At 36.0% G+C, this 27,296-nt stretch overlaps 1 protein-coding gene across 1 annotated transcript in view; it reads left to right on the forward strand.

The window, feature by feature from the left end:
* The window catches only part of LOC145662487 (protein sax-3-like), a 609,885-nt gene that overhangs the window by 527,564 nt on the left and 55,025 nt on the right, over positions 1-27,296 (forward strand). The window contains exons 5-8 of the mRNA XM_081728103.1: positions 2,508-2,774; positions 4,839-5,054; positions 7,805-8,071; positions 14,287-14,849. Of these exons, the coding sequence (XP_081584229.1) occupies positions 2,508-2,774; positions 4,839-5,054; positions 7,805-8,071; positions 14,287-14,849 (1,313 nt within the window). The remainder of the gene's footprint in view (positions 1-2,507; positions 2,775-4,838; positions 5,055-7,804; positions 8,072-14,286; positions 14,850-27,296) is intronic.

A 27,296-nucleotide genomic window follows, 5' to 3' on the forward strand; every position in this document is an offset into this window, starting at 1 on the left:
TTTTACCTTAACGATTGTATAAAGCCAGCAAACGACAGTGGTGTGGTGTATGTCTAGCTCGTCTACAATGGCACAAACACATTTCCGAGATTCTGCTTCAATGCTGCTTCTGAGGAGCTCACTTGAACATGATGTTCGTCGGTGTTTGTGAGTCTTATTTTGCAATGATATGTCACTTAACGAAAGTTGACAGCTAACGACAAATGGTCTTCCGCAATTCCTGGTCCAAATGCACTGCTTGTTAACCCCTTCAGTGTGGGTGGCGAGTTAACTCGTGTCCTCAAAACGCACCTGCTGTGCGGATGGCGTATATATACACTATCATTTTGCTTTGGCTATTTTGCATTGCGTATGGCGAATATACTTGCCCATAGTATGAGTATGGTTATTCCCGAGAATATTTAGCGAGTTTGCGCTCACCTAGGAACCCCAAGAGACCACACAGAAAAATTGGGCATGATCTGTTGAGGCATTCCCAAATTTTGTGTAACCTAACCATATGATGATGATGATGATGATAACCATAAATACGACAATGACAAGTTATAGTAGCTAATTAGAAGCAACAAAGATCATAATGCCGAAAATTTCATTGTGATTGCTTGAGAGGTTCGAAAGTTATTAAAAGGTAACAAATTCCAAAGTTCTAAAAAAAACTACACTTTTTACAGCGGTTCGCATCTGAAAATTACGCACTGAAGGGGTTAATTTTGTGGTTCACTGTGTAGAATCTATACGTAATGAAAAATAGCTGGCAATCATGTACTCTCCGTGGTGCACTTTCATACGATTCTGTTCAACATCACACTACCTCCTTACTCTCCAGAAACTTCAGCCTGTTGCTGGACATGTACAGAGTTTATTACGTTATACGCGTGACCTTAGTCCATCCCTGTGTTGTGTTGATGAGATAAATTTCCCAGCAGTCGTCAAAATCGGATATTTCATTCAAACCAATCTAATATTATTATAAGACAGAACTCTCCCTTTTACGAACACTCTCAGATGTGAATAGATACAGTCTTCTTTTACTTCCCAACGTCTTATTAACCTCTTCTTAACAAACAGAAAATATTCTCACATCATTCATATTTAGCACAGAAAAAATACTTTCAACAATTTGGAAACAAGCTGCGGTATAGTATAGTATAGTATATTAAACAGATAATAATTTTATTATAGAATTTTCCTACCATATGTTTCTAGTAGATAAGTAATAGCTGATTTTACCTAATGGAATTTTCCTATTATTTATTTTTTAGCAGACAATAGATTATTTTATTTAATGGAATATTCTTATCAAGTTATTCTTGTAGATAATAGACGATTTTATCTAATGGAATCACCCTACCGTGTGCTCATAGTAAAAATAGAAGATTTTAACTACTGGAGTCTTCCTATCACGTATTTATAGTAGATGGATTATTTTATCTAATGGAATCTTCCAACCAAGATTTCTAATAAATAATAGAGAATTTTATCTAATGGGATGAAAATAAATGTTAGAAAGACAAAAGCCATGGTGATTGGAACGAAGGGGTCTGTGTCAAATATAAAAGTAGGAGGGGAGAAAATAGAACAAGTGAATAGTTTTCGATACCTGGGTAGTATTCTTAGTAATGACATAAAATGCGAACGTGAAATAAAAGCAAGGATAGGAATTGCGAAAGAAGCCTTTAAAAGAAAGAAAAGTCTGTTTTGTGGGACCTTGAACAAAGAGTTGAGAAAAAGACTCATAAAATGCTTCGTGTGGAGTGTTGTACTGTCTGAGGCGGAAACGTGGGCATTACGTAAAGGTGACGAAAGTCGACTGGAAGCCTTCGAAATGTGGGTGTGGAGAAGAATGGAAAGAATTAGTTGGGTCGAGCGGAAAACGAATGAGAGAGTGTTAGAAGTGGTGGGTGAGAAAAGAACACTTTTAGATATTATTAGGAAGAGGAAGAAAAACTGGTTGGGACATTGCCTAAGAAGAGATTGTATCATGAGGGACGTCCTAGAGGGTATGGTGGCGGGAAAGAGAGGGAGGGGGCGAAGGAGACTACAATTAATGGATGATATTAAAACAGAAAGATCATACGCGAAGACGAAAAGGTTAGCGGAGGACCGTGGAGCATGGAAGCTTCTCAACTGCGGCAAGTGACCTGCCAATAAAGGCAGAATACCTATGATGATGATGATTATCTAATGGAATCTTCCAATCATGTACTTCTAATAGGTAATAAAGGATTTAATCTAATGGAATCTTCCTACCATGTATTTCTAATAAGTAACAGAGGATTTAATTTAATGGAATCATCTATCATGTATTTTTATATATGATAGCTGATTTTAAATAATGGAATCTTCCTACTACCATATACACCGTATTTCTAGTAGATCTAATGGAATCTCTTTACTACGTATTTCTAGTAGATAAGTTAACTGAAGATTTAATGGAATATTTCTTTCATATATTTCTAATATATGATTTCTATGTCTAATGGAATTTCGCTACCATGTATTTCTAGTGAAACCTTTCTTCATACGACAACCAAAGGATGTAGTGGCTTTGATCAACGAAGACGTAGAGTTCCAATGTAAAGTTGGTGGCGACCCTATTCCAGATGTCTTATGGAGGCGACAAGGAGGAAACATGCCATTGGGTCGAGTTCATATCCTGGAGGATCGGAGTCTTCGCATCGAGAAAGTAACACCGAGTGATGATGGAACATATAGTTGTGAAGCTGATAATGCTGTCGGTACCATTATGGCATCCGCAACTCTTACAGTTCATTGTAAGTATTATGATAAATAAGTCATACTTTCGCTTACGAAGGCTCAGCTGATATGAAGCGTTGGACCCACTTTTAGCTTTGCTTGGAAAATAGCATAATTAATGAGTGTGCTGCATAAATATAAGTATTGAATCATCGTTTAACAGTAAATCTCTGCACAGTTCAATTAGCTTGTATACAACATACTATATATTAAATAATGGAAGCCACTATTTTATGGCTCAGTGGTTAAAATTCTTGCTTTTGGTATACATTATGGGCTAATAATACGTGTAGAAAAATAAACGACAAAATAGACAAATATTACTGGCAATGCATTTTACTCGTAATTATGATCAAATCAATGGAATAATAAAAATGTAATTAGTTGTAATTCCCTGCGAGAGCTGCCTCGTTAGAAGATGCGACTTAGGCACGGGAGACTAGAAATCGATTCCAAGTTGAAGCTCATGTTCGGATTACACGTTCAGCTGTGGGTCCATGCTTCATATAGCCTCGCTGGCGAAAAGGTTCGCTAAACTCCAACTGAATCTAACAACGGCGCCCTTGCGACTGTAAAGTAAAAGGAAAAAAAAAACTTACCAAAATTTTCAACATGTGTTTGGGAGACGCATTTCTTTCATGTGAGTTACAAACATCATTTACCTCGGATACACGCCTATCTATTTTATATAGTTATCTTATTACATACCTATCTATTGCATATCAGTCTTACTCTAATTTATACTAATATCTGTATATTAAAATGCTACGTTTATATGTTTGTCTCCAAAGAAAAGTTTGTGTGTTTGTCTGTAATCCTTTCGGCAATGAGATCTCGAAAACCACAGTGAGTGCTAGAAACGTGTGGTTTTCACTGTTCGATTCCAAATTTTGTATATTGTCCAATTCTAACGGAATATTTAAAAAAAAAACATGGCCTTTATTTCTTTTTTAAGGATACACTTGAAGTATTGAAATTTTTAAAAAGTAAAGCATCATATCCTACGAGATATACATCCCAACACAACACTGTTGTGCACAGGGGTTGTATATCACTCAGGTGTTGGTTTCATGGCCAAATGATAATGGAAAACGAAGGATAACCATTTCTCCTGTCTAACGCTAAGATGAATCTTATTGTTTGGATTGCTTAGCCCAATGAACACCATATATATCACTGATATTACAATAAATTGTATATGTAATGTATTTGCTTATTACATACTGCATGCAAGAAGAAAGAAAACACTGATCATACACGAATTAGAAACTCCAACCGGAAGAAGGTTCAAATTTTGCAAACTGTGCGAGATATTGAAAAAATAATCGAAAAGATTTCTCCTTTATGGTGCAGCTTGCCGATTTTTTTTTATCAAGTCGTTTTTCACTTGTGTCTGTAAAGGTACATGAACAGATGTGAGTAATGACAAGGAGATTCATACTCATATGTGAATGATGCGCTTTGTAGAGAGCACAGGTTCAGCTAGTAATATATTAAAACTTATAGTTTAACAAATCATTTATTTTTAATTTTGAGTATAGGGTGTCGCAAGAAAACGTAAAATATGAAAGGTAACAAAGTCTCAGAATGTTTAGAATTTTCTGATGGTTAGTTTGTAACAAAACAAGAATCGAACCCGCAATCTATCCTTTAGAAATTGGTAAACTGAAAACTGTTTAATATGTATATTCATCGGAAATTGTTTCGTGTAATTTTAATTGAAAAATACACAATTAATGCTTACTTATAATGAGAGCTATAATTGATGAAAGTGGGACATAACAGAATCCCAATTTTGCTTCTCATTAGGCAAAGTTTCGAAGCCTAGAGACTGTTAACATTATAAATATGGAGAAGAATAAAGAGTATTAGCTAGATTAACGTTAAAAAATTAGAAAGTTCTGGCCTTAAGGGAAGGTCTTTGAGATTAAATACCCGATTTAAATGGGATTGAAAGTACTTGGACAAGTTTCAACCATAAATAAGTAAGTTTAGTTTCTGACAAGTTTTTGCAGATGGTTACGTAGTATGTTAGTGCATTTTAAACAAACACAATGTTCTTTTGTTTTTTTTTTTTACAGCACCTCCAAGTTTAGCTACAAAACCTTCCGATAAGGTGGTTGAATTGCATAAAACAGCATCTTTAGAGTGCGCAGCCACTGGTAATCCGAAGCCATCACTCTTTTGGACACGAGAAGGAAGCCACGTTTTAATGTTTCCTGGCACCACGCATGGAAGATATTCTGTCTCGACAGAGGGAACACTCCGTGTCGAAGATAGCCAAAAGAATGACACAGGTATAACTACGTATTAAATATTTGGTCCTGTCAAAAAATAAAAAAATAAAAATAAAATAAAAGGTTAGGGAATTCGCTTCACTTCTTAAAAAGGGTCACACAGTTTAGCAGATGCGGTGTGCTATCCAAATTCCTTACCCTACTTAACACCATTTCTGATTGTTCTAACTCACTTAAGGTGGATCACTAGGTGTTCTCGGTGCTATGCTAAAGGCTGCTTGAATAGTGCGGCATTTCCAGATAGTGTCGAGTGTTTACTGATGCAAGGTAATGAATCAGTGTCTTGTGCAGTAGCTGAAACAATACTCTATCTTATAGTACTATATTTATATGTAACGTTTCATTGCGCACTAGTTAAGGGAACGAGCTAAAATATGTACTGACTTCCGGGTGGTGGGTGATCCACCTTAACCTTAATATCATGCTTCTAGATGTCCTTTGAACCTCAATCTCACAGAGCCCATTGACCTCATGACTCATTGTGGCTCTTTAACCTCTGTCGATCCCATCCTTAATGCCACTATATTAATGAATATATATAGTGGCACCAATATATTTGTTATTCTTTTCTCGACGGTTGAGGCATAGGTTGCTCTTTATTCTTTACTGCAATTAAACTTGAATTCTGTGTATGCGGAAACTTACTTTTGCGCCACTCTGTATACTAATCAATGGTATAGTAATAATGAAAAACTTCTTAGTGAAAATAGTTATATTGGTAAAAAAAAAAAAAAGATTTGCACTTTACCTCTCTTGCTCCCCCATCCTCTCACCCTGAAATGACGCTCCTCCCTAGAACAGTACTCCCACCTTAAGATAATTACGATTATATTGTAAATTATCGTGGTCTCTTAACACTGTTAAAAACCTTCATTTTATAAAGAGCTGCTCCCACTCACTTTTACATTATTTTCAATTGTACGAGGAAGTATCAGAAACTAAGGTTACAAGGTCGATATTTCTGTAGTTCCGGCTGTTATAGAGGAATGAGGAGTGTGAGGTAATTTTAATACATGGAGTTGGCAACTGTGAAAAGTTTCAACCACCTGCCACCTACGGCGCTAGTTGTAGGTAAACAAAATGGCGACTAGTTTGGAAGACTGGTCTCGCGAAGAAGTCCGCTCAGTTCTTCGATTTCTGTGAACGAAACATGTAACCGCGCCTGAAATTCACCGGCAGCTGGTAGAGATTTACTGAGAGACTGTAATGTCTCGTCACCATGTCGCAGAATGGTGTCGAACGTTTGTGGCTAGTAGAGAAAACATTACCGCACTGTTGAAGCAGTTTCGCTGGGACATATTCGATCACCCTCCCTACAACTCGGACCTAGCTCCAAGAGACTTTAATTTCTTTTCGCACTTGAAGGAGCAACTAGGAGGCCGTCGCTTCGCTTCAGACGAGGAGGTGAAATACTTCGTGACAACGTGACTGAACACACAAGGACAGGATTTTCACCAGGAGTGGATCTTCAAACTCATCTCACAGTGCGATAAGTGCCTCAACCGATATGGAAACGATATCGAAAAATAACCTAATGTATGTACTATTTGTTAGCTGTATTGGTTGTGTGAAATAATATATACAGGTGTCACTGCATGCTTTGTAACCTTACTTTTCGATGACTCCTCGTATGTACTAATATTATGCAATGATAAATCTTGAGGGAACTCACTTCATAAACATTTAAATTTTATTGCCACAAGGTATAGTAACCTTACCTATTCCCTGTTCAGCGTAAGCTCTAAACTCCGATAAAAAAAATATATGTATCCTTCCGCTTGTCACAAATACGATTGGTTAGTGATGTATCACTCCCACTCGCGAAAAGGAGGAGAAAATTATACAAGTGCATTTTGATTAGGGATGGCCAGTTCCGGAATCCGGAAAGTAAAATCGAAAAAATTCCGGATTTCGGAAAAATTAGGGATTTTTCCGAATGTCGGATTTTTTTCTGAATTCCGGAATTTTTCCGAAATCCGGATTTTTCCGAATTCCGGAATTTTTCTGAATTCAGGAATTTTTCTGAAATCCGGAATTTTTCCGAATTCCGGAAAGTAAATTTTCCGATTCCGGAAAACAAAATTTCCGGAATCCAGATTCTGGAAAATTTTGGCCATCCCATATTTTGACAATACTGTCTCGTGTTGTCCAGATACTTACAGTAACAGCAGAAAAGAAGGGGGGGGGAAACTCGAAAGATTAAAACAAAATTATTTGAATTTCGCTGGTAAACAATTGTTGCTTAGTGAGTAAAAGTTTATCTTGTTAGTGTTTCACTACAACACTCACGGAACCAAGATTCATGCCAGTCGTCTTTCAGGCTTAAAAGCAGAACACGCGTCCACAGTTGAATTGGCGCTATAATTACTGCGCTTGCTTAGTGTTTATTTCTATTGTTTCATTAACCACACTCGATTGCAGTATTATTAAATAATCCGTATTATATTTTTGTCATTTATAATAATATAGCAGTTTTATATGGAGCTTCATAGTAAAAGTAATAATCAAATCCTTCCTTTGCGGAGGAGTACAAGCGTCGGTAGGTCAACAGCAAATCAGGGAGATTTATTTTCACGTGGCTTTGTTCATCGCAGTTTAGAGCTTAGGCCGAACAGAGTTTAGTGTTTAGTTTGATATTACTTTCTTCAAGATCCACCATTGGTGGTATAACACAATTCCTCCTAATTTTGTAGGAATTCAAACTCGTGAGCATTCTTGATCGACAATCATTATGCACATTATTATTCCAGGTCATCTGGTGTGTTCTGCTGTCAGCGAGGCAGGCTCAGTGACTCAACGTTTGTTCTTCAAAGTGACATCGGTTGAGGATTCACCGCCTCCAGTAATCCAGTTGGGTCCAGTCAATCAAACTCTTCCCATCAAATCTGTAGCCGTTCTACCGTGCCAAGCTACTGGAAGTCCTCAGCCTGTTATTACGTGGTACAAAGATGGAGCGCCAGTCACTGGTTCGTCTGTGCGAGTTAATATTTCAGACACTGGAACGCTTCAAATTAACAGTAAGAAAGAAACTTTCTAATTTATTTTAGTTTTAAGCGTCAAAAAAAAAAGTTTTCTGTGTTTCTGAATCTGATCTTCTGGAAATTGCAATTCAGTAGCAACGTTCAGAATAAAAAATGAAACAAATTAATTAAAAATTACCAATTTCTCTTAAACTGGTGAGAAGGTCCGTCTAAATTATACATCATTACTTCCAGTTGAATAAGTTAGAGCAATCTGATTGTTACACACTACACAGTAAGAAGTCGAAAATCCGAACTAATTGCGACCATAGGTATTTCGGATGTTGAAATTGTTCGAATTTTCGACAGTGACCAAGAAAATGGCATGTTCTTTTACCGATATAGTGGTTATATAATACATACAGTAATTACAATACCATACGTAAGGCTACTTACATTTAATGTTTCTGAAGAACCTGCTCGTACACTAAATTACACTGTTTTTGTAACTCACACTTATAGGCCTAAGGGAAAATAAAAATAAAACATGTATGACAAACAATTACATATGAATGAGCTTTTGTAAAAACACTGACTTTACACAACACCGATGGACAACCCTATTGTTTGTTTATCGCTAGCGCTAAGACAAAATGTAAAAAGCTTCTAGGTATCACGTTCGGATTATCGACGTCCTACTGTAATTACTTCCCATGAATTCAAGTATCGTAAGGTGTTAAAAATTGCATTCAAATATGGCACCTTCCGTAGTTCTTAAATACAGTATGCAATTTCTTCCTTACGATCAGTCGTAGTGCCAGGAAGTAAAACCCTTTAAATAGGAAATTGGAAGTATGTGTGGTAATTTGTATTTTAATGTGTATTTAAGTACAATAATTAGCGTGATGTTAAGAATACCACAAGGCAGTTTTAATATTTGTTTTTGTTTTATTAAAAAATCATTATTATATTCTCTATGCACGCCCCCCCCCCCCCAGTCCCCAGTCTTTACTTGTAACAGAATCGTACTCATCAAAGACTATCGCTATTCTGTTACCAAGTGTAAGCATCAAATAATTATTATATTGGTTACATATTTCTTCAAGTGACCTTAGTTTCTTCCCGACTACTTTATGTAGTAAATACCAGCCATCTCTACAACGATTCAACGATTTTCTTTCCTGATACTCAGTTCACGATTGATTGAGTGCAACATGATTGATGATACTCATTAGTGGCTAATGAGACTAATTTAAACCACTTCCGGTTTGAATAGATAGTTAACGAAGAAAATGGAACCTATATTTAGGACGCTGAATTAATTGCGGAAAACCATATCTCTATATTCCCTACTATATTTTGCTCTGATACCTGTCAACAAACGAACGGGACAAACCCGTTCTATAATACTTCCGACACTTTGGAAATCTAACAAGTGAAAATCAAGTAAAATCAACTAAGCAAGGAAAATTAACTAAAAACACGTAAAGACAAGAAAAATCAAGTGACAACAAGGAAAAACAAGTTTGAAAATGTTTAACCAAACTAAAGAAGGTAAGAAAGAAAACGTATTATTTTAAAATAAATATAAATGGTATTACGATCTATGCTACCGTTACCTAGCATTAGCAACTATATTGTTTAGAACCGAAAATGCAACTTTCGAAACCTTAACACTTTAGTTAACACCGTAAGAAACAGGGTTATTTGGTTCATTCATTGCTGTATGATGATATAGTTACACACACAAAAAAAAAATGTGCGAGGTGTTGGTTGAAAATCGCTATTCTGTTTAATTCAACACACAAATATTGTTTTCTAATACTTTTAAACACGTGTCTACAAAATGGTGGTATATCATTCTGTTCTCTCGCTTTCTCTCTTTCTCTCTTTAACGTTATCCACGTGTTTAAATGCAATTTCAGAGCGAAGCAAGAGAAAAAACTTCTATTGTATGCAAATTAAAAAGAAAATGATAGTATATTTCATGAAGCAATAATATTCGTCGTTTATATACGGAATAAAATAAACCAGGCGCCCAGTTAATTAAGAGAACAATTAAATGTAAACATATGAGCCGGGTTCTGCAAAACTTTTATTTTTAAAAAATTACGTTCATTCTTTCATTTTCAAAAATACACGAACGTTGAAAACACAGCTCATGGATATTTTTGAAGATAAAATTGATTTTACCTGAAACATTTGTTACGTACAGAAGTTTTTTTTTTTTTTTTTTAACGCTACTCTCTCTATCAACATGTTATGTATGGTGGGTTTTATTTAAATACTCCACCTGTTCAGCAATAATTGCTTGTACGTTACATTTGTTTATTTATTTTTTGTTTCATTCCCTTTTATTATAGAAGAGAAATTGGGATTTTCTAAATACGAAACTGTGTAGTTACAAACGCTTTTACATTCACTCTTACTTTATGTTTTAAGCAGTGGCAGCCGGAGGGTCGCCCAAGGCCCCGTGCTTTAGTTATACTCTTGCTTTTCTTTAATATATATATATATATATATATATATATATATATATATATATATATATATATATATATATATATATATATATGGACAACATATGTGTCATTCAATAAAATTCTGAAGCTTAGAAAATCCCTAATGTTGAAGCCGATTACAGTTCTATATGTAGCCCATCTCCAGGGCACCAACGCATGCAAGATGAAGAAAAATATTCCCATTATTTCCACATACAATGTCCAGTGTATTAGTGAGTCCCACTCAGGGTTGCCACACTCGAGACTCGCGATGATGCCAAACATGGGTCTGAATTATGCTAGATTTTTTGTAAATTATGCCAGATTTTCAAATTATATTTCCTAACTAATTTTAAAGACCCGCCCCTACTTATCTTCATTATTTTAATAAAGTGTATTAACTGTATTCATGTACAAATCTAATATGACGCTGTCAGGAATTTTGATAAATGGCACGTTATAGGGGAGGATGGTCGAATTTATATTTTATGAATGGATAACATTTTAAGAAATATATACACAACATGCTGCTTCCGACACAGCCCTGAAGCATTTCTTTTAGTGTAATTACCAGTTGTCCCCTGACGCTCAAATCCCTATCCTCTCAAGTTGTAAATTGAAAGGAGCAGAAACATCCCAGATAACCACACATTCAGGTGTCAGTTGGCAGTAATAAAATTATGGGTAAGTAAATATGTTTTGCAGAGTCACGTTTGCTATTTTTGAACATTTGCGTTTGCTCTGAATTCAACAAAAAATTACAACCGCAGAAATACTGACTGATTTCATTGCTCCAACCATCGCTTCAACTAAAAAGAATAATTCCAGACGTCCTTGAACCATCTAAATTTTCGTTCTTTTTCTGTTTAACAGAGGGTAAAATGAAATTATGCTAGATTTGGCCAAAATGCTAAAGTCAAGATGCTAGATGCTAAATGCATGTAGATTATGCTAGATCTAGCACCAAGATGCTAGATATGGCTTCACTGGTCCCACTGCCCTTCTATGTATTCCAGCGCGGTAACTTAGATTTTTTCTGGAGGAGCAAGTATTAATACGCGTATTTGATCCCCCTAGAAAAAAGTTTTTTTTTTTTAATTCTTGGGCCCCCTCGTTCCATTTTTCTCTTACTCTTTATGACCCCCCCCCCCCCGGAGCCTGTGAGCCCTCTTGCACGGCAAGGTCTGCGGGGTCGTTAGTTACGCTCCTGGGACCGTTCAATACATATATTAATTAAAGGGACAATATTGACAAATCTGAAAGCCATAGGAATAAATATTATTTGTAGGATCCCTAATAGTAGACATTTTTTTACTGAAATGGGCCCACGACTCATTTTTGTTTTATTTACCTTTTGTGTGCTGTTTTGTTTATGTAATGTAGTAAACCTGTTTGATGCTTCATTCATAATTTCATGTTCGTATCGAAAATGGAATAAGAAAATTTTGTCTTAAAATGGGTCCCCCTCGAACGGTGGAGAGCTTCTCTGGGAGACAGTTGCCCTCCCTGCCCCCATAAATTACGGCCTTGATTTATCCTGTAGTATTTTTGTAAATCAGTGTCGCAGCGGCGTCATTTGCGATTGCTGTGAGTTTAAGAAACGCTTGCTTTTTAATAAAATGTATAATAACATACTACTATTTAAAAAATGTGGACAAGCTTGCTCTCCCCCTCTGTCGAAATATGAAATGACTCTACTGCTGTATCCATCAGGGAAGTGCTCTGTGACGTCATCAACACATGTTTTTCTACTCCAAGGAAGCTTCCAAGTTTAGCAGTGTATTCGACTGTCAGGAGAACCCGGTATGAGATTAATAAAAAAGTGCTACCAAACCTAATAGGGAAATTATAACAAAATAATCGAAATTTTGTACAATGTACACCTTCCTATATTTCTTGAGCAATATCATTGTCAAAATCTTGGCGTATTATTTTCTCAGTTTTCATAACCTGCATTTCCTTAGTTGTGTGTCTCAAAAAAAAAAAAAAAAAAAAAATCACGAGTGCCAGTTCTGCTTGCTAGGAAAGGAACATTTGTAATATGATGTTATATTGAATATTATTGACATAATCGTTTCGGAATTCGCATTTTTCTTACAGAACCTCTCCCTGGTTAAATAGTTAGTGCTGGAGACTGGGTTCGATCCCTACTAGGAGCTCATGTGGTTCGAATCCCACATTAATATATAAATTTACTTTCAAAGAACTGCAAACCAACTAATTAACCTATTCACCCTATAAAATAGGAAACGTTAAGTATTGTAAAGAATTACCCAATCAAAATAACAATAGTTCTTAATAACTGATTTTTATCAAAGATGAATTGACAGATATAGAAAGACTTAAAACATCTCGTGTAAATTCTGAAAACAAATTATATTTAGCATACACTGCTGGATATACTCTCGAGCTCTTGTCTAGTATCATCTATCTTTGGCAACTGAACCTGTCATTGTAAAGGGGATATGTGCAATGTATTTAAAATGGAACATATCCCCGTTTAATAATGGCCAATTCAATTCTTTACCATTTTACTCCAGTTGTTCTTGATTTCGTCATACCAAATTGTACAAGGACGTTTCTTAGATCCCTCCTTGTTCTTTAATACCTAGTTAAGGATTGCTTTTATCCAGCTATCATCTTCTTCTTGCAATATGATCGACCTATGTCAGTCTGCTGTAATGCATTTTTATTTTCATGATAATATCCTCCACTCTCTTCATTTTTAAAAAAATCTATGTAATTATTTTCCTATATGCGTTAGTGGTTCTCAGTCTACATCTATCCATGATCTGTTCTGAGTTTCCAGTCGGTAAACGTCTCATTTTGTTAGATTGTTGGTTATTCGTTGACGTTTGGAGTTGCTTCCTAGCACGTCTCACGGAAGACGTGGATCTGCGTAATCCAAACTATCGTAATGCCTTCAAACAGCGCTGGAAATACAATATATTTTTACAGAGGCTATTTATTATTAGCCATTGTTGAGTTTCTAACTTCATACAATATAGCACTCAGAAGTAACCTAGGAAGAAATATCAAAAATGAGTTTACAAAACTCAAGGCATAAGCAAAAACAAAAAGATTTAAAAGTATTTTTTAAAAGTCAAGTACTACTCCTATTATTTTTGATTATACCTGTAGTACCTGATATATTGGTTATGTTTAACAGCTCTCTGTAATATAGCCATTTGTAAGCAAAGACACAATTTAAATCCAAAAGAATTATATATTTTCTTGAAATTTTGACGGTCTGTCGTCGCAGTGGCGGATCTAGCCCGAGGCCAGGGGGCCTGGGCCATTCCGGTTTTTTGAATGACAAAAACAAGTTAAGCTATTATTTTTATATTTTGAAAAGTTACAGTAAACACATGACGTACCTATCATAGTCTGGGTTCTATCTCCCCCCCCCCCAAAAAAAAAGTTTTTACCTTCTAGTTCTAACACTATGTCATCAACACTTTAACTTTTGAGATTTGCCATGCAACTGGCTAAGGGCCCCCCGGGGATTCTTCGCCCTAGGCCCCGCAAAAGCAAAGGCCGCCTATATGTTTAAACATGATTTTCCAGAAACAGACTTAGTTGGTGGGGATTAAAAAGAGGCAAAAAAAAACGATGGAATAAACAGTGTTTCACTTCTTTTTATCAGCTATTTGGTTCATGCACAAAGTTAAAACTTTGTAAAACCCTCTATTGGCATCTCTTTACATAAAATATACATCTACCCATGTACTCGTGCATTAATAAATTAATATTTCTTCTTCTTCTTTCCAGATCTCCAAAAATCAGACTCAGGGTTATATACTTGTGTGGCTTCGTCACGAAGTGGAAAAACAACGTGGAGCGCAGCCTTGCGTTTAGAGTTGCCTACGAACCCCAATATTGCCTTTTTCCGGGCTCCAGAACCGTCCACTTTTCCAGGCCCACCCACACAGCCGCTCATCTACAACAAAACCGATACCAGCGTGACACTCACATGGAATCGGAACACTAAAATCGGTTCTTCGTCACTTCTTGGCTATCAGGTGGAAGTCTTTGGAAAAGATCCTGATGGAAGTCACGCTACTGGTTGGGTTGTTGCTGCCCGAAGAGTTAACGATATTGTATACACACAGTATCATCTTAGACCTGGGACCACGTACATTTTTCTAGTCCGCGCCGAAAATGCACATGGATTGTCATTGCCTAGCCCTTTGTCTGAACCTGTGACAACTCTCGTTTCTGGTGGTGGCGGAATCAGTGACCTTGAAGAAGCTCGTGCAAAATTAAGTGGTCATGTTGTGGAGTTAAGAGATGCTCAGCCAATCAATTCAACAGCTGTGAAACTTGTTTGGGAAGTAAGTAGTGTTTTCAAATTATAGAATAAGTCTTTTACTGTGCGGTACTCAAATTGACGTTTATGAAGACCAATGAGGTCGCGAGGCGCTGTTTCCAAATCTCTGGTGGCAAATTTACATTGCTTTCAATGAGTTACATCGCAACATGTTGATAAAGTCTCACTAAGAACATACAACATGTCGACAGTATCGGATCACAGAGTTGGTAATATCGCTGTGAGCGGTCAGATCGATATGATAACAGCACTCAAGGACAAACGTCAATTTGAATGCCGCTTACAATAGTTATATATTTCTTTTCAATCATTTATTGTCATATTTTAAACAATATATATAACATGTAATTTATTTCTTTTAACAATAAATTGTTTGCATTAAGATTCGTTACACTTCTTCCTTTTTTTTTTGCATCAAATGAATAATTATCACAGTAGAATTATATCTGTTGTGATTTCAATTAATTTCGATATAACATTAAATATAAATCCTCAGAACAGTGTAAGAATGTGCGAGGGCAGTCCAAAATTTTGTCAAGGGGGTTCAAGCTCTCAAAGTCATATAATTTCAGTTTGTTTACATATCTCAATACCGTAATTTTTGCATATTACTTTTCTTAAAAGGGAGGGGTTAAAACCTGGAAACTTCCGCTCTCTACGCCACTGTTCGAGGGTGTTGTATTCCTTACTCTTACATTGTATATTGTATTAAGCATAATGTCACCTTAAATTATAGCAAACATAATTTTAGCGTGTGAGACCCGGGTTCAATTTCCGGTGGAAGCTAATGTGGTTCGGATCCAGTAGAATGATGTCCTTCCGTCACCAAAACAAGATGGCGGACGTTTAATTAAACTGATATCACGCTGTATTACGGGGTTTTAGCGACGCGGTGTTGCCAAATTAGGCTCTAAAAGGGTTGAAATTCCCTATATTTTGCATATTTATAGTGTAAATCAGGCAACATTGTAAGATATAATTTAATTAAATTTTGATATCAATTTAATTAACCCTTTAATCAAACTCCTATCAAAATGATTACCCCTTTAATCAAACTCCTATCAAAATGATTACCCCTTTAATCAAATTGGTATTAATTTATTCAATTAAAGATGATTTTGTAGAATTAATGTAATCGCGTATGATGATATACGTACCGTTATTACCTTATAGTACTATTTAATTATATCAAATTAACCCTTTAATTATTTTTTATTGACTGAAATAAATAATATAATATTTACTTACCGCTGACGTCACTACATCCATTGGAGATTTGCGATTACAGCGCCATGAAATTAGTAGCGGGAAAATTGGGCAGCATTTCCTGCATGCTGTTTTGAAAACGAAGAAATGAATGACGGGCATTCCTGGATCTTTTTTTTTTTTTTTTTTTTTTTTTGCTAGTCGCGGTCGACTAGCTCCCGCCCAAAGGGTACCGCCCTTTATATCGGGAAGTGGAGTAATGGGATCGTGAGGATTTGGAGAGTGTGGATGGGTATTATTATTTTTATTAAACTTTATTCAACATCAGTTTATACACAATCATAAATACAGTGGGGATACATTAATTCATTTGATTAAATAAGCATATATTGTGGAAAAGGGTGGACATTATGGCCTTTAACCATAATCATAAATTAAGGTGAATGGAATGAATGGAAATGAGGTGCACCAAACGTCACAACATCGGGTAAAGTTAGCTAAACAGATGCGTGTTATCTTCTGATCCGGGGGCGACTCCGGATCTGATGGAGACAGGGGAAGCCCAGTTAGACAATAGGACTACTGTGCATAAGATGGAATGATGCAAGGTGATGCCGTGGCGGTGATGTAGTCTGTGATGAATAGGTGATCTGGACTGTCGGGGGGTAAGGAGAAGTGGTAGAGGGTAAAGAGGAGGGAAAGCGGTGTATGGCGTAGAAGGATATTGGAAGGATGTAAAGCGAAATGATGCATTGTGGCTAGAAGCATGGGGTGATGAGTTTGAAACCGAGAAGAAATGTAGCGGTGTCGCAATGTTTCGAGATGGTAAAGAATGTGGGGAAATGGAGTGCGGTCATAGAGTTCGTTGGTAGGGCTGGGAAGGCGGATTCGGAAAGCTAGTCGGAGGGCATGCCGTTCAAGAATTTGTAGTCGAGTATAAAACGAGGGAGCAGCGGCAATCCAGGCAGTAAAACCAAAGGTAAGAACGGGACGAAGGAAAACTTTGTAAGTGGTTAAAAGTGTTCGGGTGTTTAGGCCCCAAGTTGTACCAGTGATGCGGCGTAAAAGATTGAGACGATTGTAGGCTTTGGCACATATGGATTTCAGATGGGCTGTCCATTTAAGATGTCTGTCGAAGACTATGCCTAAATATGTAACAGTGTTTTGTGGCTGGAGAGGAACGTGGTCAACATGGACAGAGAAGTTAGCCGGATTGCGATAGACGCGTGAGCGCTTGTTCGGAGGAAGAAATATGATTGTTTGTGTTTTGCCAGCGTTTAATTTCAATCTCCAGCGTCTGCACCAAGCGAGAAAGGTGTCAATTGCAATCTGCAGTGTTCGATTGATCTCTTGGACAGTGTTTGCAGTTGCGAGGAAGGCTGTGTCATCGGCAAACTGATATAAACTGATATTGCCAGGTAATGGAGGAAAATCGGCTACATATAAGAGATATAATAACGGAGATAATGATGAACCTTGAGGAACTCCAGAATGCAGGAAAATGGGGTGTGAGAGGTGGTTGTTGATAGATATATAACTAAGGCGGCAAGAGAGAAAGTGGAAGATGAAACGGATGTAACACAGAGGAAGACGGAAAGAGAGGAGTTTATATATAAGACCAAGATGCCATACCTTATCAAAAGCTTTTTCCAGATCGAATAAGACCAGACAGGAAGGTTTGGATGTATTGAACTGCAGTGTAATATGGGTTGTAAGGCGCATAAGCTGATCATTAATACTATAGGAAGGGCGAAAGCCTGCTTGTGAAAGAGGAAGTAAATTATGAGCGGATAGATGACGGTGCAGACGCGTAACAAGGATACGTTCTAGAATTTTGCTGAACACTAGCGTGAGCTGAATGGGCCGATACGAAGAGACAGCATGTGTAGGCTTGTTTGGTTTGGGAAACATGAGAGTGATCGAGGATTTCCAAGAAGTCGGAATGAAGCCTGTGCGTAAAATAAATGTATAGATAGCAGCCAGTAAATGAAGAAGAATATATGGAGCCTCTTTCACATGTCTGTAAGAAATACGATCAGCGCCTGGAGCCGACTGACGTTTTCTTGCGACTGTGATGTGTATATCGTCAACCGTAATAGGAGCAGTAAGATCACTATTTGCAGGGAGATGGTGGCTGGAATTGGGTTGAAGATCTGGTGATGAAAGATTGAGATTATCGGCTGGATGGCGGCGTAAAGACGGATCAGGTGAAAGAGGAGTGAAAATTCCTTGTAGGTAATCGGCAAAGGCGTTTGCTTTCGCAGTATCGTCAGCAAGGGGTTGGTCTCCTTCTAAGAGTGGGTAAGGTGTGCGAGATGAGCGGCCAGTGAGTTGGTGAAAACGCTTCCAGTATTTTGCGGGATGAGTGGTGGTGGAAAGTTCATTACAGGTAGTGATCCAGCGACGGCGTTTATAAGCAACTATGTAGTTATGGACAGTGCGTTGATACTGACGGTGGAGACGGAGAGACTCAAGATTGCCTGTGTGAGTGTAGTCTCTATAATGTGCCCGGGAACGTTTGATAAGCGTTAGATAATGAGGGGGAAGAGCTGGTTTGTAAGTATGAACGGTGCGAACCGGAATGTTTTGGACAGAGGCAGTGTTGATGGCAGCAGTAATGGTATCGAGCGCAACATAAAGATCGTCTTCTGTAGTGGGTTCCTGGACAGTTTCTAGCTGATGTTCGAGTGTGGTGCGGTAACCATTCCAGTTGGCTTTATCAAACATTGGATAAGAGCGAGGAGGTTCAGAAGTAGTACTAGAAGCAGGACGTGGCGTTGTGATGGTAAGAAGTATCGGTACATGATCACTGCCAAGAGGATCTAGTACATCAAGTCTACAACGAGTTTGGAGGTTAATAGAAGTAATAACAACATCCGGCGTCGTGTTACTACTAGGGCGAGTGGGTTTAGGTAACGGATGAAAGTGGCCTGAAGTACGAGTTAGAAGGTAGTGGTGAAAATCTTGCTGTTGACGGGGGGTGCGACTGTGAAAATTGAGGTCAGCTAGAATGATGTAAGTGCGATAATTGTCTGAGATATATTGAATAAACTGATATGGAAGAGGATGTCCAGGACGAATATAGATTGTCGCAACCGTGATGTTAAGCTGTCTAAAATACAAGGTAGTAACTAGATGTTCAGGTAATGGCTGAAGGGGAAGAGTAGCACGGCGAAAAGGAAGAGATGGCGAAAAACCGATAGCTACTCCACCACTAGCCCTTCTTGCTGGAGTCGTGTTATCGTGTCGCAGCATGGTATAATTTGAAAGGTGTACGTGCTTGCGGGCCGTAAGATGAGTCTCGTTTAGGAGGAAACATGAAATATGTTTTTCAAAGAGGAGTTGTTCAAATAAGATCTTATGTTGCGGTAACGATCTAATGTTCATAAAAAGAAAATTAAGATCCATATTAATTAAAAGCAGTATGATGTGTAAGAGAGGTTTAAACATCAGTTTGCAATGGATCAGAATGGAAGTAAACAGTTTGGCCAGAATAAGTAGCTGTGAAATTGATGTTGAGGATGGTTTTGGCAGCTTGTTGAACTTGACACAGAATATGGTTGCGCAATAAAGGATGAATATTTTGAAGGGTAACAGTTATAAACGATAAGAACTGTGTAATTGTGATTGGTTGACAGACATCGTGGGGAGCAGAAGCTGTTTGTGTGACATGTGGTTTCAGTGGTACGGTTAATTCAGGCTTGAATGGATCCGCAGTAGGTTTAGCCTTGCATTTGTAGCTGTAAGTGGCATGTCCAGTTTCGTTACAGGTGGAACATTTAGGAGTGTCTTTAAGATTAGTACAATTGCGGGTGCTATGAGGGCCAGTGCAGAAACCACATTTAAGTTGATTAGGACAGGAAGCAGTCGGATGGTCATTATATACCTGGCACTTTTCACAGCGCACAGGAAGAGGTGCAGGAGACCGAGATGGCTCGACACGATGACGTTTGCGATAGATGAAGGCCCCGTTTGAAAGAAGAGAATCGATGGTGTCGTGTGAGTTGGTTAGTACACGAACCATGTATGTGTTTCCTTGAGCGTTTTTAATACGAAGACATTTGATGATAGAATGACCATCAAGTTGGAGTTCCTGTGTGATTTCTTCGTCTGTGAAGGAGGGGTCAACACCTCGGATGACGACAGACAGAGCAGGTTGTTTGCGTGGTGGCGGTGGTTGTTTGGCTGATGGAGTGTTGAGCTTAGAAACAGATGCAGTCTTCCCAAAGATTTCATATGAATAAGTATTACGAAGTGTTGAAGCGAATTTATCGTCTGGAGTTTTAATGATTATGCCTTTCTGTGTATAGATGATTTGAGCGATGCTTGTCCGTGGGATGTATTTGGTGATACGATGATACAGTTTCTTCAGATCAAGGTATTGAGGATCGTAGTTGGTGAGCAGAAATGAATGAACAGTAGGTTTGACAGATGTAATAGCAGAAGTTTCAGCGTCCATGCGATGAGATGAGTTTGAGTCGGTGGATGATTCACTGAGGGTGTGATGGCGCTTTGCTTGAGGTGACTGAGGCTGACTATGATGAACTTCGCTACGTGAGGTGCGTTTAGAGCTCTCCCTTCGCTTGTCGGCAGATGCTGACGGAGCGGAGGGGCCCAAAGAAAGATTTGTGGAAGTTTGAGGTCCAGTAGCCATGATATGATATGATGATTAGCACAGAAAACACAAAACAGCTAACAAGGTATGGTAAGCAGGTAGAAGCCACCCATTCGGATAGTGGCTTAGGTGAGGAAATGCCCCAGTCTAAACGTGTCGCAACGAGCTACCCTTGGCTGAGATAAGTCTGGTAGCTGTTGCTCAGCGAATATCTGACGAGCAAGTCCCAGGATCGTGGACAGGTTTACAAAAAGCAGCCGTTCTGACGTTTGGTACGTCACAGCTGTTATAGTCGATATTGATATTGCTATCGCTATCGACCTGAAAGATCTTCCTGGATCCTTGAAGCTTCTATTACTAGGCTATTGCCAAATATAAAAACTTTGAGAAATTGATTTTAGTGTTTGTTTTTATGTAAAGTATATATGTTTTATATATACCCTTTGACGCTTGTGATTGTACTATTATTATATGCTTATGGATAACAGAAAATTATATAGAATTGATAAAGAACTTGAATTATTCTGTGCAGAATATAAGTGATTGGTGCTGCCATCTGTTGTACATTTTTACATTTTTGAGGAGGATAAGAGAAATTTGTGTATGAAGCGGGTGAGATTTGATATGATTGGAATGAAATGCGGTAAGAAAGAAAATGAAGAGACATATTTACAGCTATGTTAAATCTTATTGATTCAAAATTGTGCAGGAGATATAATATCCATTTTTATCTTTGATTGTTGAATTATATAGAAAGGCATGTGTGACTGTGCTATTCCACATTTAGGCATTTTAAATTTTGATATTATTTAATATTGGTCCAACGAGATTGATATTTGCGATTTAATGAGTAGAAGTATTTACATATTATTTAGATATTAACATACCGGTAACTTTTTACTTTTTGTTTTAACTTGTTGGATTGTAAGAGGAATACACAGCGCGGATTATTTTACTTACGAGACTTAATGTTGACGGTATTGGCATTATTGTGAAGACAAGAAATGATTGAAGAAATGTATATTTGGGAGTAAGCTAGTTGTTATTTTGTTTTATTGTGAGATATCATGGAAAACCTACCTTATGTGCACACAAATGTTTTACAAAGTTGGATTTAGCTTTTTTTGGTGATACATATTGTTAACGCATACCGGAAACGGAATACGGATTAAGATTGATTTTAAGATAGAGTGTGCTGATGACAGAATTGTTTGCAGAATGAACATTTTATGCTTGGAACAGAATGTGCTGCACGTTATATATTTGATTAAACTTAGTATTTTAGGAATAATATTACCTTTAGGAATACGTTACTAATCATATTTAAGAAAAGTGCCATGATACATTATTGATCTTGTGAATTAGCTTTCACTTTGTATGATACATTGAGTTACTGAGCGCTAGGCATTTGATTTAGTTTTTTTTTGTTGATGCTGTTGGCATTGAATAATACTATAGGAATATCATTTTTTGACTCGCTTTGCTATGTTATTTTAATATGCATGTATAATTGTTTATTTTTATAACTACATCTTAGAAATTTTGTTGTACTTATGTAAGAAAATTGCGTTGTATTTTTATGTACGAGATTTACATTTAGTTACACGAATAAAATAGATGATACGATTAATAATTTAAAATGATTTGTTTGAAATACTATTTGGGTTTGGACATTTACGCCCATGTTATTTTGTGACGTATGAGGGATGACCCCCTTTCCCTTTTGCTGATCAGATTATTTGATGAAAGAAGGCGGAAAGGATAGGAGATGGAAGGAACTGGCTTGGAATTTGTATATTAGGTATTATTTTGGCATTTACGTGGTATGAATGAGGAAACTCCAGGAAAAATTACACAGGTAGGCTGTTAGATTTTTTTGAGAGGCAACGAACATGGGACCATTTGTACTGAAGTTGAGAGCGCTTGTGACATTGCTATGTGTGGACACAATTTTTTTTTTTTTTTTTATTTGTGAACGTATTTCTTTATAACTTTATATGCATTTGTTTGGATAGCTTGTATTGTATGAGATGACGCTCCTGGTGAGCAGAATATTTGATGAAAGGGAAGGGAAAAGAAAAGGATAGGAGAACGAAGGAAGTGGCTTGAAATTTGTATATTAGGTATTATTTTGGCATTTACTCAGTGTGAATGAGGAAACTCCAGGGAAAAATTACTTAGGCAGGTTGTTAGACTTTCGAGCGGCAACGAACATGGGACCATTTGTACTGAAGGTGAGAGCGCTTGCGAGAATGATTTTGGGGACACAATTTTTATTTGTGAAGCTATGTGTTTATGATTTTATGTATCTGTTTGAATAGTTTGTAGTGTATGAAGGATGACGACCCTTGCCGAGCAGATTATTTGATGAAAGGATGGAAAAGGATAGGAGAAGGAAGGAAGTGACGCGGAACTTGTATATTATATATTATTTAGGCATTTATCCGGTATGAATGAGGAAACCACAGGAAAAAATTACTTAGGATGGCTGTTTGACTTTTGAGCGGCAACGAACACGGGACTACTTGCACTGAAGGCGAGAGCGTTTGCGACAATGCTACATGAGGAACAAAATTGATTTGTGAACGTACGTGATTATAATTTTTATGTATTTGTTTAGAATGTGAGGAGAGGAACTTTTATTTTCTACTATTAATATATAAGATTTGTAGAAATTATGGATGAAGGATGTAATGTGTATTGTGAAATATTTGAAACTATTGAAGGGAATGTTAGGGGATATGAAAAGTCGATATAGTGACTTTAATATTTTGACTATAATTATTTAGGAATATATGTAGGAAGATGAAATATTTTAGTTTTATATTTGGAGGTGAGCAGAACAGAGACCAGAGCATAGCGTTTGGTGTCGTGATTTTTTATTGAATTAACTATTTGTCAGTTTAGTGCCATTGATTTTGTTTGTTATGCTTTGTCTTGGCTTTGTAATGAATTTGTGGTAGGAGTAGATATAACTGGTTGCAGAGCGACGATACAGAAAACATATAGAAATGAAATTATGTGCGTATATTTGTAGGATTTGATTTTGGCATATAGCAGGCATAAAACTTAGCCGTTTAAAATTTACAGTTGTAAGGATCTTTTTATTCACTTTATGAGCTACAGCATAAAACAGTATTATTGCTTGAAATAAAGACAGTTACACTGACATTTGATGGTAGAAAAAACATAATACATGATATAAAGATGTAGAAATACTTATTTGATATTATTATTATTTCCATGTAAAATAAGGGTATGCGTTTTGGAGAACAAGGAACAAATTTGATTATGAAATTATATTTTAATTAATGAACGTGTACACGAACTATAGGCATTGGAAAACATAATTTAACCTATTTAAATAAAGCGAGATCTGCTGTGGAAAAGAACACTTTGTAACCAAATTTGTATAATATTTATAATTTTGTTTACTGTATATGGTTTGTCATGGAAATATATTTATGTAGACTTTGTATGATAGGTTTAATTATTGTGAATGCGGGAGGAAACGGAAGAATTCCTTGAAATTTATATGTCTATTGTTATATATCGTAAGTTTAAAGCTTCCCTGAACTAAGTCAGTTTGCTTTAGAATTGAGGCATAGAGAATGATTTGATTGATAAATATTGGTAGATACGTAACGACTAGCTTTTAGTGTCACGCTTGGACGTGATTTTTTAGTTTAGCTTTTATTATTTATATCTTTAAGTATTGAACAGCAGTATTTTATATTATTTATTATATTTAAAGAAGGAAACATGAGCAGAAGAATGAAAAAGCTATGAATATATGGATTAACGATGTTATTAAATGACGAAAGTTGATTGTATACTTGGTGAAACGCACATTGGATACTATTCAATGAAGATTAAGTTAGGACTGTAATATCCATGATTTACTAGTTTTATTTTAGGTATTATTTTATGCAGTTCTGAAAGAAATTTACTATAAATCTGACTTGCTTTATGTTTGAGAATGGAATTTTGATCAGAGAAATAATATAGATATCTATATAAACCCTAGGGATTTGATTTTCCGGTGGGAACTCATGTGGTTTGAATTTCACGTTAATTAGTAGGTCCACGTTTCGTATAGCCTTGCTGCTGAACGGGACGTTACCCCAAAATCAACTCAACTTAACCTTTGGATTTGACCAGTTAAAATTTGGAATATTACAACCTATATATATTTTAATATAGTGTTTCTCAACATGTGGCATGAATATTTTTGGTGTTAGGGATGATTTTTTTGTGATAATACGCTTGACTTATGTTGATACTAGTAATTATTATGTTGATGTTATGTTGTGGAAGGATTGAGAAGTTACGACTTGCCATATATGGAAACGACTTGCCCTATTAAAATTTCGAATTACAGAAGTATTGAACGTGAGCTATTTTCAATTTGTTCTTTGCAGTTTTAGGGATACACTTGAAAGGATTTATTTACGTCATATGGTTGTTGGAGAATATTTGTACAATACTCTGATTTGTGCTTAGCATACTGTTGAACCTTTATTGATGAGTGAAACAATCTTTACTAATAGAACTATTGTACAGATTGTTTATTATAACTTTGGAAATTTTTACTAATTAACTAGCGTGAGGTCATTTGGATTCCAAGGGTTCACAAATATTTTCTAATGACTTTGGTTTGCAGCTAACAGTTGTATTTGATTATTTTTACTTTGTATTTTTTATTTGTAGGAGAATTATTTTAACATTGTTCAATGAATTACTTATAGGTCTTTCTAGTGGTTGATTTCCGATTTGATTTTTCAGTTAGGGCTTTGAAAAACGTTTTACTTATTGCCATTTTTGGATACATGAGTTGATTACCTTACCTCCGTACATACGATGGCTTTATTAATGTTTTGGTTAACGTAATACATTATTTATGTGATTGCTGTGAAGTTTCATTGTCATTTTTATTACCGTTTTAGGGTTTGAATGTATGGCTTTGATTTTCGTTAAAATATCTTTACTGTATTTTTGAAAGTAACCGAGTACGTTTTTTTCATTCATACATTACAGAAACCATAAGTATTGTTCATATTTAAGCTCTTGCGTTCTTTGATAAAATTTGTGCCTCCAAAATATTTCAGTGTGTTTCAATAACCATTTATTTGGTATGATTTGATATTATTGATTCTAGATATTTGGAAGTATTTACTTTAACGAAACTATTACTGCATATTTTCGTGTATTGATATTTTGCAGTACTACGAATGCAACGTACTTTTATGTATTTAGTTTTCTTGGCATATACGTCAAAACTCATATTACTGTAAGCGTACAGTAAGACTTTTGTGTTTCTTTCTATTATTTTCCTATTAGATTTATGTCATTAGCATATGCCATAACATGTTGAATATCATATAGCTCTAGATTCTGTCTTTGATTTCCTTATAGATTACTGCAGATCAAACTTGAATAATATTTTGAAAATGCATTTCTATGTTTTAGGTAATTTTGGGCACGAAAGTTTGTGAACAAGACTTTTAAAAAATTGAATTTTATCACGGAACTCACTTTAAAATATTTTAAACAATTTAGCTAGTTTTGGTATTCAAACTTGTAAGAATATTATATAATATGTTTTTTCTGTTTGAAAAACTTTAAAGCTTTTATGTTTAACGTCCTACAGCTAGACACCGAGGGTAGGAAAGACGACTATTGTTACGAAATAGTTGATAATTATGGATTAAAGAAAGTGGGAGGAAATGGAAGAATTCTGAGAAAACATGGTAACTGAGATGTTTCTAAATTAAGATATATTTGACGCATTAGAATTTTGCATTTTTATTTTTTTTTGGATATTTGTGGTATAGTAAAATTTTACACGATTTTACATAAACTTTATTGATATTCCCGTTAAAATTTGGAGTGCAGGATTATTTTTAATATCCCGATGGGTGAGAGGACTTATAAAATACTGACAGAAGAGAAATACAGACTTAACTATTGCTACTGCTTTCTTGTTTATCAACAGAAAGAACGAGGTTTTGATTTTGTACTACCACTTTTTGTTAGAAATAATGAAACTGATTTTATGTATTTTGTTTACATTTTATTTCAAATAGCATTAAGTCAGTTATAAAATACATTTATGTTTGAAAACAACTGTTTCTTTAACTTCTTTATAATGGCCTTTTTAAAATAAATAATTAGCCTATGACTGATATCATTTTTTAAATTTATTGGCGATTTTATACACATGATAAAGGATTTTCCTTAGTATTATCCGCAACTTTATTAACTTTTGATATCAAAATTGTATTTTTGCTCTAAATATTGAAAGTTAAATGTTTGATAACAAGGAATTTTATGTAGATATTCCATGTTTATATATAACTTAAGACTTTTTCGTTTGTATGTGCCAAGAGTTGTTGGTATGAATGTTTGCATATTTATTTTGCTTGTTACTGTCTAAATTTTAACTTTATTATTTGTATTATTAACTAACGAAAGTTACAGTGTGCTATATAATGTTACTCACAGACTGTGATGTTTAGTATAGGAAATTTTGATTTGGCTTAGCTGCGGTATTTAAGTAAATAGTCTTATTGATTATAAGCGACAACTAGAGACCAATTTCTGGACAGTTTTACTAAGTACAAGAATTGT

Source organism: Thermobia domestica, chromosome 10 (genome assembly GCF_964235325.1).
Source record: "Thermobia domestica chromosome 10, izTheDome1.hap1.1, whole genome shotgun sequence".
Lineage (NCBI taxonomy): Eukaryota > Metazoa > Arthropoda > Insecta > Zygentoma > Lepismatidae > Thermobia > Thermobia domestica.